The sequence below is a fragment of the Mauremys reevesii genome, linkage group 1, assembly GCF_016161935.1.
Source record: "Mauremys reevesii isolate NIE-2019 linkage group 1, ASM1616193v1, whole genome shotgun sequence".
Lineage (NCBI taxonomy): Eukaryota > Metazoa > Chordata > Testudines > Geoemydidae > Mauremys > Mauremys reevesii.
Window position 1 is genome coordinate 168,328,189 of NC_052623.1, and position 14,655 is coordinate 168,342,843.

At 42.8% G+C, this 14,655-nt stretch overlaps 2 protein-coding genes across 11 annotated transcripts in view; one reads left to right on the forward strand and one right to left on the reverse strand.

The window, feature by feature from the left end:
• Nucleotides 1-8,723, reverse strand: part of LOC120388475 (trifunctional purine biosynthetic protein adenosine-3-like) — a 46,032-nt gene extending 37,309 nt beyond the window's left edge. For 5 of the 7 annotated variants that reach the window (XR_005590582.1, XM_039510322.1, XM_039510300.1 and 2 more), the window contains exons 1-3: nt 8,494-8,723; nt 7,853-7,952; nt 2,137-2,321 (exon numbers count right to left, since the gene is read on the reverse strand). Coding sequence is in view for 6 of the 7 variants with exons in the window: in XM_039510322.1 (XP_039366256.1) it covers nt 2,137-2,281 (145 nt within the window). In the remaining variant the exon portion in view is untranslated. Of the gene's footprint in view, nt 1-2,136; nt 2,322-2,909; nt 3,020-5,128; nt 5,415-7,852; nt 7,953-8,493 lie in introns of those variants that run through there. The other 2 variants (XM_039510309.1, XM_039510315.1) reach the window with 2 other exon arrangements.
• DNAJC28 (DnaJ heat shock protein family (Hsp40) member C28) lies at nt 7,820-14,655 on the forward strand. 4 transcript variants are annotated; one of them, XM_039510386.1, is made up of 2 exons: nt 7,820-8,101; nt 13,288-14,655. In XM_039510386.1, the coding sequence occupies exon 2, from the start codon at nt 13,323-13,325 to the stop codon at nt 14,460-14,462; it is 1,140 nt and encodes a 379-aa protein (XP_039366320.1). In that variant the 5' UTR covers nt 7,820-8,101; nt 13,288-13,322; the 3' UTR covers nt 14,463-14,655. The 4 variants fall into 4 exon arrangements, with proteins under 4 accessions (XP_039366320.1, XP_039366310.1, XP_039366300.1 ...); XM_039510376.1 differs by lacking the exon at nt 7,820-8,101 and adding an exon at nt 8,590-8,769; XM_039510366.1 differs by lacking the exon at nt 7,820-8,101 and adding an exon at nt 8,904-9,235.

The following is a 14,655-nucleotide window of genomic DNA, read 5'->3' on the forward strand; positions in this document are numbered from 1 at the left end:
CTAACAATCCCCCTCTCAAAGCAAAAACTTTCACCCACACCACTATGCTCCTTCCCTCTCCCTCAGATCCTCCATTACCCCTGACTCCCCAAGTCTTTGCACTGCTTCTGACAGGTGCAGGAAATATAATTCTGTATTGTCATTTAAATGAATTACACAAAGTTCTGTATTAATATGCCTCGTGAGGAATCTGTCAAAAAAACCAAAATAGAATCTTTTTTTTTCCTTTGGTCTGTATTGTTAGACATACTTGCTGACAGATATTTTGAAAAAATTACCAAAATAATTGTAACTGGCATGATTATATTGTGTTATTTTGACAAATAAAATATGCAGAATTTTCAAATATTGTGTGCAGAACTTTAATTTTTTGGCGCAGAATTCCCCCAGGAGTAAATCATGAGCCTGATCCAGTGACGACTGAAATCAGTAGAAAGATTCTCATTGATCTGTACTTTAGGAACAGTGGCAAGACAAACTATTCTCACATATACAAGCATTAAAACACATACTGATCAGATTCAGTGACAGTGAAGTAAATCTTTTACCACTGAAGAAGGTAGAACCTAAAATACATTGTGAATTTGACAGATTTATCAGTTTCACTCTATTAATTTTTGAACCTCTGTATTTGTTTTTGGGAGTGGTTAGTATCCATTTATACCCAGCTGTCCTCAAGTCTCATGTGTTGTTTACTTTAATTCTTGGCGCTATATCAAAACACATGTGATACAGGGTTTACTCCTGAGGGCATTCTGCACCAAAAAATTAAAAATTCTCCACCAAAAACTTAAAATTCTGTGTACGATATTTTAAAATTCTGCAAATTTTATTTGTTAAGTAAATGTGGAGGCTCCAGCATGGCACTGGGAAGCACAGGCCATTGGCTGCACAGAGATGGGAAATCACTCTGCAGCTTCCCTCCCAGGACACAGACTCAGCAGTGAGGCTGCACCCAACCCTGACACAGCGCAAGGACTATGCTTGCCCCAGAAACACCCCAGGGTCCCTGTGTGGGCAGGGAGACTCAGCAAGGCAGGATCCAAGTGTGAAGGGGCTTAGGGTTGAGAGGGTTCTGTGTAGGGCAATCTGGGTGTGGATGGTTCAGTGGGGGATCTTGATGCACAGGGACTTGTTGGGGGTTCTGGGTGAAACAGTAATGGGTCTCTGCGAGGTGTCCAGGTGAAGGTCGTTGGGGATCAGTGGGGGAGATCCAGGTGGGCAGGGGGACAGAGCTTGGTGGGGGGTCTGGGTGTGGAGGGTTCAGTGGGGGGTCCAGATGCTGGGGGAGTGGGACTCAGTGGGGTAGAGATCCAAGTGCAGTGGGTTGGGGCTCGGTGGGGTAGGGATCCGGGTGCTGGTGGCTTGTTGGGATGGTCCAGGTGCATGGGGAGTGGAGCTCATTGGGGGGGTTCTGAGAGTGTGCGGGTGAGGCTCAGCAGGAGGTTCTGGGTATGAGGGGATTTGGATGCACGGGGGCTGGGGGAGCAACTCTCTGTACAGGGATTCCTCCCCCTGCAGCTGAGGAGCGATGAGTGCAGGAAGCGGAGGGGGCGGGTGGGGAGTTTTTGCAGAATTTTCTGCAACCAGGAGAGAAATCTGGGTGGGGTCTGACCCGGCCCCAGATGCCGTACAGGGGAAGAGGAAGTCCCATCCTCCCCAGCCCAGCTGTGACTAACAGCTGAGCACGGCACAGAGTAGGAGCCACCAGCCAGGTCTTCCCCAGTCCCGTCTCCTGCCCCACAGTGATTTATCTCTCTGCCAGCTGCCCTAGATACCTGAAACATATTGCTGGGCAGGGTTGCATGACCACTCTAGTGGCTTCCCTTTGCTTCCCTGTCAGAAAGTCATTTTTCTATGGGGAAGCAAAGAAATCTGCGGGGGACATAAATGCGGTGCATGCGCAGAATGCCCCCAGGAGTAAGTGTTTTATCAGATAATCTGACAATTCAAAGAAACCCAAACACACAGCAAAAATTATTTGCACGTGGTATAATTCGTGATATCTTTTGTGGGAAAGAATAAGACACACTTAATTTCTACTGATTCAACATATAATATTGAACAGTTTTTGTTTATATTCACATATCTATATATGTGCACAGCTTGAAATAGCATTTATTTGCTTTCTATTACCTGAATTTGAAATCTTTCCATTATTGGCTGTTCCTGCATTTCCTGGAGCAACTAGTACTTGTTTTACATGTGGAGATTGTGCCAATTTCCAGGCCAGAGCGTGCTCTCTGCCTCCACTGCCAATCACAAGCACTCGATCAGCCATCAGTCTGTGAAGAGCCAGTCACTGTACTTATTTCAGAGTCCTATGGGAAAAAACAAAACATATGAATTATGTCTCTAACAGCCACTCATAATTGGTAGCTTCAGTCTAGTTCCCAGCATATAGGTATTCAGGTGACAAAAATACACCATCACACATGGTATTGATTGGCAACAGTGTTGGTCTTCTGGGTGAATTCATGGACCAACTGAAGTCAGTGGAAGTTTTACCATTGACTTCAATGGGGTCAAGATTTAATCCCTTAAGTATACAGGCCAACATGCAGAGCAGGGATCGGCAACCTTTGACAAACCCCATGGTGGGCCGGGCCGGTTTGTTTACCTGCCACGTCCACAGGTTCGGCCGATCCCGGCTCCCACTCAGCCTGTGCTGCTTCCCGCAGCCCCCATTGGCCTGGAGCGGCGAACCACGGCCAGTGGGAGCCGCGATCAGCCAAACTTATGGACACGGCAGGTAAACAAATTGGCCCCGCCCTCCAGGGCCATGTGCCAAAGGTTGCCGATCCCTGGTGTAGTGACTGAACTACCCACCTAGGTCTGGTTCCTCCACAGAAGTACTGAGGCACATTGGCAGTGTGGGAAAACTTATACAAATGCTGTATTTAACTTACCTTTAAGGTAGTCTTCAATATGGAGGATGTCAATCCAGAAACTTTAATGAGCACTAAAATATGTAACTTTTTAAAAACAGCAATTGTCAAACTATAAAAATCAGTGAGAATGCTGCTAAGATAGAATAATGTGCTGAATACACCTGCTGTTCCCCCCAATACAGTAACTCCTCACTTAACATCCTTTCGCTTAACTTTGTTTGTCTTACGTCCCTGCTCAATTACAGAACATGCTCTATTTGAAATTGTGCAACACATCGCTATAATGTTTGGCTGCCGGCTTTGTCCACAGCTGGCAGCCCCCCCATCAGCTCCCCTATGCCCTCCCACAGCGCCTCCCTCCCGCCAGCAGACCCCGCAGATCAGCGCCTTCCCCCTCCTCCCCCCGCCTCCTGCCCACAGCAATCAGCTGGATTGCGAGGAGGAGGAGCGAGGACTCAGCGCGCAGGCTCCCCCTCCTTCCCCTGACTCCCGAACACCACAAACCAGCTGATTGCCACAGGCAGGAGGCAGGGGAGGGAGAGGGGAGGAGCGAGGAGGTGCCATGCGGAGTAAAGGGGGAGGGGGGAAGAAGAGGTGGGTTAAGGGTGGGGGCTTGGGGGAAGGGGTGGAGAGGGTGGGCCAATGGTTGAGCCCCCTGACCCTGGTGCTTGCAGAGTAGGGAAAGCTGCCGCTGCGCACCGTGCTTCTCCTAGCCAACAGCACCTTCAGCCTCCTTGCCTGCCTCATTGTCTCCAGTGCCAGTAGGCTGTGCCTTTGTGGGGTAAGGTGGGGGCACCTCCCAACTATACTGTACTGTCTGGCAAAAAAAAAAATTCCCTGAAACCTAACCCCCCCATTTACATTCATTCTTATGGGGAAATTGGATTTGCTTAACATTGTTTCACTTAAAGTCACATTTTTCAGGAACACAACTACAACGTTAAGTGAGGAGTTACTGTACACTGACATTTAAAATTATCTCAATAGTATTTCTTGGCAGATGTGTTTTGATGCATTTCAGAAACACTATAATATGCAATGTATTTTACATCTGCTGATTTAGTTTTTCCAATATGAAATTAAAATGGGCACATATAAATGTCATGAACAAAACCAATCCCAGAATATGACCTTTAAGATAGATGCTATTGACATTAACCAATCCATAGCCACGAAATACATAATAAATTAAGAACACCATAAAAATGTCAGCTTTCCAACCAAGACAACATTGCTCTTTCTCAGGAACAGATGATCTGTGGGGAGCTTACTGTATAGCTTACAAACAAAATCAGAGACAATATTTAAATACAAAAGCATTATGTTTAAGAACAGATTTTAGTAAACTGTAACCTTTTAGGAAAGAGATTTTGGTTCCTAGCAGAGATAGCACCAATATCGATAAAATAATCATTGATTATATACATTTACAAAATGACGGAGCTGATCAAGTATAATGTCCATTTAAAAAAGTTTTATATACCCTCTTTTATGGGACTTTATCCTGCATCTACAGGGAAAAGGATTACTTTATATAATAAGTATTTTCCATTGTTTTTTCTTTTTTTCAGAGTAAGGGTACTATACATTAGACACACTAAATACGTACATTAGATTACCTTGAAATAAAGTTTACCTTGTGCAATTTTTTTAAAAAGTTGGGTTCTTCCCTTTTTTGCTTCTTTATGAAGTTTTATTTTTCCTGCCCCTCCCTCCCTGCCCTGCCTTTTGTCTTAGCTATTCCAGAAATGTTAAGTCTGATCTTCCTTGTTGTTGCTGGAAGACTTTCCTGGGGTGTGTGTTTTACAGTACTGATGAAAGGATGAGAGAGCTCACAATAAACAAAAGGTTGAATTTGATGACATTTTAACAAAAACATCCATTTATCCCAAATGCTCAGTATACACTGGAATTAAATAGGTGTTAACTAAAAAAGTTTTTAAAAATTTGAATTAAATCCTCTCCCCTCACAATTATTCAGTTTTCAACCTCTTCTTGACCCATCATAATTTCACTAGTTCAGTAGAGTCTTTCAAGGTAGAATCGATCTAAATTTCTAATGGGGGGGGGGAACACACACAAGCAGAAACCCCTTCGTGCTTAAAAAAATGCATGTTTTCTTTTCCTATCATACAGAAGAAAAAAAGGAGAGGGCTTTCCTCTCTCTTCCCCCCTTCTTGCAGTCAACTTAAAGGCATCTTGGCAGGAAAGCGAGCTAGTGGAAGAACAGAACTTACTTTAGAGGAGATATGATGGGGACTCGCAGCTGAGAGACCTCGGCTTGCCACATCAGGCAGTACTGCTCCATCTAATGATTCCAGAAACTCCCCAGACAGATACAACCCCTTCCTCCTGCTCCCAGTTCAAATTCTTCTGTGTGATGAGAGCTGATCTCATAGCCAAGGACGACAAGCTCTTGCGGAGCTAAGCTCTCCAAGCCATGGAGAAGGACAAGAAGGAGAGCGTGTGCTCCCATTCTCCTTTTAGCAGAGAAGAGAGAGCTGTACTCCTCCTTACTTTAACTCCTGCTGGTAATGCAGCTGACTCGCTCCTTTAAAAAACAAAACAATATAAAACAGGATGCCTCCAAAAAACCTATGTAACATTTGCTAGTCTCCATTCTTTGGATTTCTCACAGGAGAACAACAAATAATATGGCATTACTTCTCCACCAATCAGTTCTGTATTTTTGCTGGTAATCCACACAAGCTCTATATTCCCCATTCCCTATAAAAACAAAGATTATAATTTCTGAAACTGAGACATTGGTCAATGTACTCATCAGTCTGTGTCATTTAACTGCACATGTATGGCCCTTTTCAAGTAATGAATCTCAAGGCAACTTTCTATAACAATAAAACAAACATCTTTGGTAACAGTACAGAAGTTAAAAACTGTTCTTTTCTGATGTCAGAGGATGGGATAGACATTCTTTAAATTAATATTGAAGAGTCATTCCTTGATGTGCATGTGTAACTCCCCACTATCTCAAATCAGTAATATCAATACACTTTTAGATTAGTTTAAAATCTACTTTAATATCTAGCACATATTAAAGTTAAGTGTTTTTCCTTTAATCCTAAATTAGGACATGGAACCTTTTAACGTTGTGGAAAATAAAATGAGGTTTATTCAGCGTTGGAGATAGGTGCACAATAAGTAATATGTTCTATTCCATTCCTTATAGGTTCTTATACCATCCTCACCGCCATAGTATTTGAACATCTTCCAGTAGTGCATTAAGAGACATGACTAACACCATGTTTCCAATACTACAATTGTTTACAGAAAAATAAATCAAAACATGCTGATATATCACTGAGCAAGACCTGTGTGTGAAGTTCTTAAAAGCAAGTCCCGAACCGACTCGAAAGAGCAAGTGTCGTGAGAGAGACAGCACCAGAGACAGGCAACACCAGCAAAGCCTTTCTTTATTGACAAGTGCATCAGCAGAAGCAGAGAGCAGACAGAGAGAGAGAGCCCCAGCCCCCCAGCAGCCCCTATTAGCCTATATTATAGTTTTATAGACATCATTATCATTCACTTGAGCCACCCCCTTTGTCTAACAAAACAACTAGAGATTTAACACCTTTATTTTATGCCTAGTGCCTACTCTATTATTATTTTATTTATTTTATCTTACGCCAAAAAAAAGGAAAAGAGGAGTTAAAAAAAAAAAAAAACAAAAAAAAAAGAGTTAGGGAGTTAGATGTGGGATAGTGTTTCTTATCAGTTCTTCAAACACTGTTCCTAACTAAACACAGCTGGCTGGTACACCCCCTCATTTATCTCCTCTTTCCCAGGGCTTGTGAGACAATGCTGCTTCTCAGTTTTTTTTTTTCTCTGGATATTAAGAAACCTCCTGTTAGCCCTGACTTTCAGTGGGTTTGGCACTGGTTTTGTGCTACATCTTTATTCAGGCCTAACACAAGCACACACTGAAACAGTGAGAAATAAAAGTTTGTGTCTCTAAAATGCAATACATTCCTCTCACATCATTAAAATAAATACATTTACATTAATAAACAACAGGATAATCCCACACATGCACACCTTCCAGTTCCTTACATATTGATGGACAGATGCCAGATTTTAGCATCACAGTGAAAAAAGCCATGCACATTGCAATAAGCTTAAACATCACCTATCAAGTCACACGTCTCTTTTACTTTCTTCTAGGGAATGACAAACAGAGGGAGATTCCGTAGTTGGAATCCGATCAAACAAGCACACAACTGCTGAGGCACAATTTGGTCTGTAGATATTTAAGCCATTTCTTCTTACATTCACAGGGATCCTGCAGTGTAGATCACAAGGATCCACACAATTCTGAAACCCTGTCTTCTTCTACCCAATCACATAAGAGGGAGATACTGAAAATTTGCATTCATTCTAACTGCCCACAACATACTGCAATTATCTGACTTAAGTCATTTTCTTAGGTCGGATAAGAAAGAGACAGACAGACATGCAATAATAAAGAGAGAGAACAATAATAGACACAAACTGTTGAAATGTCTAACACCCAAACAAAAACACTTCTTCCATGGCATCATTTCCACTTCATGTAAATGTTTAGGTTTGCTGCAGTTTTCATATACAGATCAAACAAAAGGAGAACAAACTGACCGGTGACTTCTGGGTACTTTTCTGGCTCTATCAATCTGTTTCTTCACTTCACCAAGCGGATATTGTAATTTTAAGAACGCTTGATAGAGATCTTGTGTTTGTCTCTGTCTGAGGGATTGGAGCAAATACGGTTGTATCTTAGAGCTTGGCTGTACCCCCATGTACATCACTTCTGAGTTTGGCACACATTATCTTGAAACCAATATTCCATCCACAGATAAACTGAATCCGCTACCTCACAAAAGATACCATTATGCTTCAGTGCAACTACTGCTGCACAAACCACACTTCATATCTATACTGCCTAAAAGATATGAAAGTTCAGCACCTACCAGGCAGAGTTCATTTGTTAGCCAGCAAAGAGATCGACTGAAGGCATCGCCTAAGCCTGAAGCACTCATTGACATCACGGAGAGTCCATTCACCCAGCACCTGTCCCGGGATAAGGAATGCCCAGTTCTTTCCAAGTTACCATGTTTCTAACCACGATAAATTAACAGCTGGCCTGGCCCTGAGAGCTTCCTTCTGTTTCCCAGGGGACTTCGCCAGGCTTTTAGGTCCCAACGACGTGGGCTTTTCAAGTAAGTTGGAGGTGTTTCGGGCTGTGGGGGGGGGGGGCACTGTCTCGGGGCGGGCTCTACGTTACAGATGCCACTGGGGGGGAGAGGGGCAGGGAATTCATTGTTTGTTGCTTGTTTCAGAGTAGCAGCCGTGTTAGTCTGTATCCGCAAAAAAAACAGGAGTACTTGTGGCACCTTAAAGACTAACAAATTTATTTAAGCATGAGCTTTCGTGAGCTACGAAAGCTCATGCTTAAATAAATTTGTTAGTCTTTAAGATGCCACAAGTACTCCTGTTTTTTATTGTTTGTTGCTGTGTCCAACAGCCTTCAGAGCCCCTCCCCCAGCCCCGCCCACTGGGGGGGGGTCTCCCGCCCACGTGGCGCCCGCCCAGCTCCTGTGAATTCTCTCACGCGGGCCGCGGGTCACAACAATCCCGGACTCTGTCACGTGTCAGGCGGAGGCGGGAGCGGTCGGGGTCACGCGAGAGGCCTCTGTCTATGGTCGGGACTACATGGCCCACAATCCCAGGCGGCACGTTGGAATGGGAGGAGGGCGGGGCCGCTCCGCCTGAGAGAGCCGCTAGGAGCCGCCCCTCCCTCCGCGCTTCCAGACACCGCCCCTCAACGCGCGCGTGCTTTCCCGCCCCCCTACGCATGCGCCAAGCACGGGGGCGGGAGGGGGGCCAGGTGAGGCGGGGGCGTCGGGCAGCCGCGGCGTTGGCAGGCGGGGGCAGTGGGGGAGGGGCAAGGGGGGCTGCAGGGCCCGGCTCGGCCCCCGGGGGGGGGAACACCGGGGGTTGTGCCGAGGCCTTGGCTGGGGGTGTGACTCTGTCAGTCCCCCTCTGGCCCCGCCCCCTGAGCGGGGTGATGCCGGTTAGTGGCAGCGCCACCCACAGGCGGCCCCTGGGTTGCGGCTGGAGAGCTCCGGGAGTGGCCCGTCCCCCGGGCCTCTCAGCCCCAGCCTGGCCGCGGCCCGTGCGGCGGCGTGTCCGCTCTCAGGCGGGGCGGTCAGTCTGTCACGGCAAGGCGGGGAGCCAGCTGTGGGGGGGTCTCCCCACGTCCCTGCACCGCGGGCACCCGCTGCTGCCAAGGCGGTGCTTGGCCTGGGGGAAAGGTAGCCCTAGAGCTGGATGATCAAGTCTTACCATAAATGGTGAGTCTAGAGTAACCCTTCTAGTGCTGTGAGCAAAGTGAGGCCAGGTCTACCCTACAGATCTATACTGGTGTATAACTATGTCACTTGGGTGTGAAAAGTCCACCCCCCCCCCCCCAGCAATGTACTTATACTGACCTATCCTCACCTGTAGCCAGCGCTAGGCTGACAGAAGCAGCAATCCCATTGATGCAGTTATACCGCCTCTCGGGGAGGTGGATTAACTGTGCCGACAGGAGAAGCTCTCCCAATGGCACAGGAGCATTTTCACTTAAATGTTCAGTGGCACAGGTGCATTTGTGCAGGTGCAGCGTTTGAAGTGTAGACCTGCCCTGAGTGTTTGCAGATGGAAATGTTCATTTAATTTTTCTCACAGATGCCTGTAGCGCATGATAGTACAAAATACCACTTTGCATAGGTCTTACATAACTATCCTATATAAAGCACCACACACCACTGTATATAATATTATACATAATCGTAGCAGCTTTTATTTAAAATGATCAACAATCAAATATTACTTTTAGATTTACAAAAACAACAAGGAGTCCGGTGGCATCTTAAAGACTAACACATTTATTTGGGCATAAGCTTTTGTGGGTAAAAAACCTCACTTCTTCAGATGCATGGAGTGAAAGTTATAGATGCAGGCATTATATAATGACACATGAAGAGAAGGAAGCACCTCACAAGTGGAGAACCAGTGCTGACAGGGTCAATTCGATCAGGGTGGATGTAGTCCGCTCCCAATAATAGATGAGGAGGTGTCAATTCCAGAAGAAGCAAAGCTGTTTTTGTAATGAGCTAGCCACTCCCAGTCCCTGTTCAAGCCCAAATTAATGGTGTTAAATTTGCAAATGAATTTTAGTTCTGCTGTTTCTTTTTGAAGTCTGTTTCTGAAGTTTTTTGTTCAAGAATAGTTTTTAAATCCGTTATAAAATGTCCAGGGAGATTGAAGTGTTCGCCTACTGGCTTTTGTATGTTACCATTCCTGATGTCCGATTTGTGTCCATTTATTCTTTTACGTAGGGACTGTCTGGTTTGGCCAATGTACATGACAGAGGGGCATCGCTGGCACATGATGGCATATATAACATTAGTAGACGTGCAGGTGAATGAGCCCTTGGTGTGGCTGATGTGGTTGGGTCCTCTGATGGTGTCGCTAGAGTAGATATGGGGACAGAGTAGGCAATGAGGTTTGCTACAAGGATTGGTTCCTGGGTTGGTGTTTCTGTGGTGTGGTGTGTAGTTGCTGGTGAGTATTTGCTTCAGGTTGGGGGCGTTTTCTGTAAGCGAGGACTGGCCTGCCTCCCAAGGTCTGTGAGAGTGAGGGATCATTTTCCAGGATAGGTTGTAGATTGTTGATAATGTGCTGGAGAGGTTTTAGCTGGGGGCTGTACGTGATGGCCAGTGGTGTTCTGTTATTTTCCTTGCTGGGCCTGTCCTGTAGTAGGTGATTTCTGGGTACCCATCTTGCTCTGTCAATCTGTTTCCTCACTTCCCCAGGAGGGTATTGTAGTTTTAAGAATGCTTGATAAAGATCTTGTAGATGTTTGTCTCGGTCTGAGGGATTAGAGCAAATTTGGTTGTATTTTAGGGTGTGTGATGTGTCTTGGATGGAAGCTGAAGGCATGTAGGTAAATAGGTAGATTTAAACAATAGTCAATAGTAACAAGAGTAGTGGATTGTACAAATACTTTTAAGTGATACAGTACTTAGAATCTGAATTTTTTTTCCAACAAGATTATAAATATAAAGCAGGTTTAATTCTGAGCCTAATCTTAATTTGACAGCAACTCAAAGTGGCTAATGGACATAAAAACTTTCAACACACTATTTTGAGTAAGCATGAATATATGAAAAACAGTTACACAGAGTTGTAGGGGATTCGTCCTCTGACTAATGCACTCAGTTCTAAGAGATGGTCTATTGATCTTATTTAACACATTTGCATTCTTTTTTAAGGCAACAAGAGACTATAATCATCATCTAGTCCAGTGGTTCCCAAACTGGGGTTTGCAAAATGTTACAGGGTTTTTTTGGGGGGAAAATTCCATAATGGGGGGACAGAGCTGTCCCTAGGGACCCCAGGCAGCACGGGGCCAGCAGCCCAGAGCCCCTGGACTTCCCAGAGCTAAGCAGATCAAAGCAAGCATATCTATCACAGGGAGGAGATTTAAACTTCAAGACTCCTTATAAGAAATGGAAAGGGAGGTGGATATTTTCTGCTGTTTTTAAAATTAAATAGGCAGCTGGTATTGTTTTTTAAATTACTATGAAGAACAAGTTTAAGCTTTGTTGTAACATGGGTTGTTTGCCTGGACTGCTGAAGACCTGAATGTTTGTGTAGGAGGAACTCTTCGAGTTGGCATCTTAAATACCTTCATGCTGTTTCACATCTGATACTCCTTGGTGAAACATAGGAGCCTTGTCTTATAACAGGCTTATTCAAAGTGATACAAGCTATGAAACTGAGATCTTGGAAGAGTGTTGCCATTTTCATAATGTAATAAAAATAATAATAAATAGTGTGTAATAAGCATGTCATAAAAACAAATTTTATATGTCTAAGATGACTGCTTTTATAATTTATACTCGGGTAAAGGAGATAATCCCTGGAAATATTAATTTTTAGGAGAGGGTTCGCAAGGCTTGACATTTTAGTGAAAGGGGTTTGCAGGTTGTTAAAGTTTGAGAACTACTGATCTAGTCCAACCTCCTGCATAACCAAAGCCATAAGAATTCACAGTGGTAGTGTTTATAATAAGAAAGTAAAACAAGGCAAGGTGATTAGAAAATAAAAGAAACCCCTGCTGATCTTAAGTTTAAAAACCCATTCTTTGATCCTGTATGTGTGCAGTTGTACCTTTACAAGGCATTCAGGACAAATGATCAACATTGAATGCTTCTAATCTTGCCTCTTTTCAAAAGGTTCTTCCAAATAGATAGCCTGCTAGCTGCATAAAATTTAAGTAACAGTAATTGATTCAACCTGTCCAGTTTTATATCTTGTAATGCAAGCTGACACAAAGACTTGTGGTGGTGGTGGCTATGAAAGTAAAGATGATCTTAGTGTACTGTACAAGGAATTAGGATGACGATTCTCATGAACAATAATGGGTTGTTTCAGTGGTGTATTTGGTGTGTAGTTTTTGCTTGCTTCCTATCTTTCTATAGTTGATTTTTGTGTGAAAAATCATCTTTTATGTAAGTGTTTGAAAAAGAATTGCTTTGGGATCCCAGCACTTTCAGCAACCAGTCTTCTCAGCAGAATCAAAGTTAAGGCATTATTGCTCTTTTCTATTCTTATTAAAAACTTAATGTTCTAGATTTATTTTATCTTACTAACAGGAGTAAAAGAGGTTGGCATCTAGGATATTTGAATCTTGCTGGGGTACAGCAGTTTGCCATCTAAATAACTGAATAATATGAATATGGCTTTAACTTATGCTGCAAAATTCACCAGGGTCTGGTCCAATAAACTTTTAAGTATACATTGGAAAATAGATCCTGGGGCATTCATAATTGTGGATATAGAGTCCAGCTGGTGGGTACTTTATATTTAGAGCCTGACTAAAATGCAACTGTATTGGCAGGGCTCTGTTATTACACAATTATGTCTTCAACATAATTATAAAGCACAGCTCTCTGCAATGTAGAGAGGACCTAACTGTGTTTTAAGAAACATGCTAAAACTTCATCCCTGTGTAAAGCCTAGGATATTTACCCTGCCAAAGAGAACTTTTTTTGTGATACTGGGAGAGCTGTATTGCAAATGAATTTTCATTTGTAGTATATACAGGATTCTTGTGTGTGTAAACAGTGCTAATCTGCTGTTACATTATATATATTTTGGCAAGTGTATGACTGAGAGTTGGCCTCTAAAATAAAGATTTTTGTACATAAAAAATAGTCTGTATTTTGATAATCTTTGGAAGTAAATGAAAACTAGTTAATATCAGAAGTTTTTAAGAAATATTGGCTTTTAAAATTCAACATGTTAGTTTCATTTTATGTTCAGTGTTTTTATTTTTTTTATTTATTTTTTCCAGGTCATTGTTTAGGATGTAGCAGCATCTGAAGAAATATGAAGTGGCTTTGTGTCATATTGACAAAAAAAATTGGATGTCATCTCTGGGCACTTTCAACAGTGATTCCCAAAAAAGTAAAAACATTTCCTTATCCCTATATAATTGAGCATAGAATGTTGTCAGGTTACAAATCTAAAGATAACATCAAAGACTCTTACAGACTTCTTAAACTTCAGGAGGGGTGTTCCCTAGATGATGTAAGAAATTCATTTAGAAATCTTGCCAAACAGTATCATCCAGACAGTGGTTCCATCACAGCTGATTCTGCAACATTTATGCAGATAGAAGCAGCATACCGGACTGTGCTTTCTGATGTGGCCAAGAAAATGAAATCAAGTGAAAATGAAGATGAAGAGGAAACCAAATTCAAATCCAAAGCACCACAGCACAGGCAGTATTTAAGTTTTGAAGGTGTTGGTTTTGGGACTCCAAGTCAAAGAGAGAGACAGTACAAGCAGTTTAGAGTAGACCGTGCAGCTGAGCAGGTGATGGAATATCGAAAGCAGAAACTTGAGAGCCAGTATGCTATGAACGCTATGATAGCCAAAGATATAAGGCAGAGTAAGAAGATAAAAATAACCCAAGCAATTGACCGTTTGGTTGAGGACCTCATCCAGGAATCAATGGCTAAAGGAGACTTTGATAACCTCAGTGGTAAAGGAAAACCATTGCAGAAATTTTCATACTGTCCACATATTGATCCTATGACTCACAACCTGAACAGAATTCTCATAGATAATGGATACCAACCAGAATGGATTCTGATGCAGAAAGAAATACGAGAAACTATTGAGGAACTAAGAAAGAACATAGTAGCATCTAGGAATAAACTTGGAGAGCCAATGACACCATGTAGACAGAAACAATGGAGTCAGATTTGTGAACAATTAATAGAAGATATCAAGAAACTAAACAAAAGAATTAATGACTTTAATTTAATTGTTCCCATTCTGAACAGACAAATGGTTCATTTTAATGCAGACAAAGAAATTGCACGAGCACAGGCGGCTTATGAGATCCTGATGGAAAAAACAAAGACCATTGATGTGGATACAAAGGAAAATGAACAGGAAAAAGTTAAAATATTTAGGCTTAAATCCAGCTTTTTGAAGTGGATAAATCTTATGCTGAAATAAAATAAAACAGATATACCAGTTTTGATTAAATGTTCATGTTAATACATTTCGTAGTTTGAGAGAGAATTTTTCAGGTTTACTGAAAATATAAAACCTACCTGTTTCAATGTTTAGAAGGAATCTAGCTGCTTGACCTGGTTCTCCAAGTGGTCAATATGAAAGCTGCTTAAGAATAAATAATTTTTCTCAGCCA

Bases quoted from the DNA above. Each gene is read 5' to 3' on its own strand.
- DNAJC28 (XM_039510386.1), top strand. From the start codon at position 13,323: ATGAAGTGGCTTTGTGTCATATTGACAAAAAAAATTGGATGTCATCTC.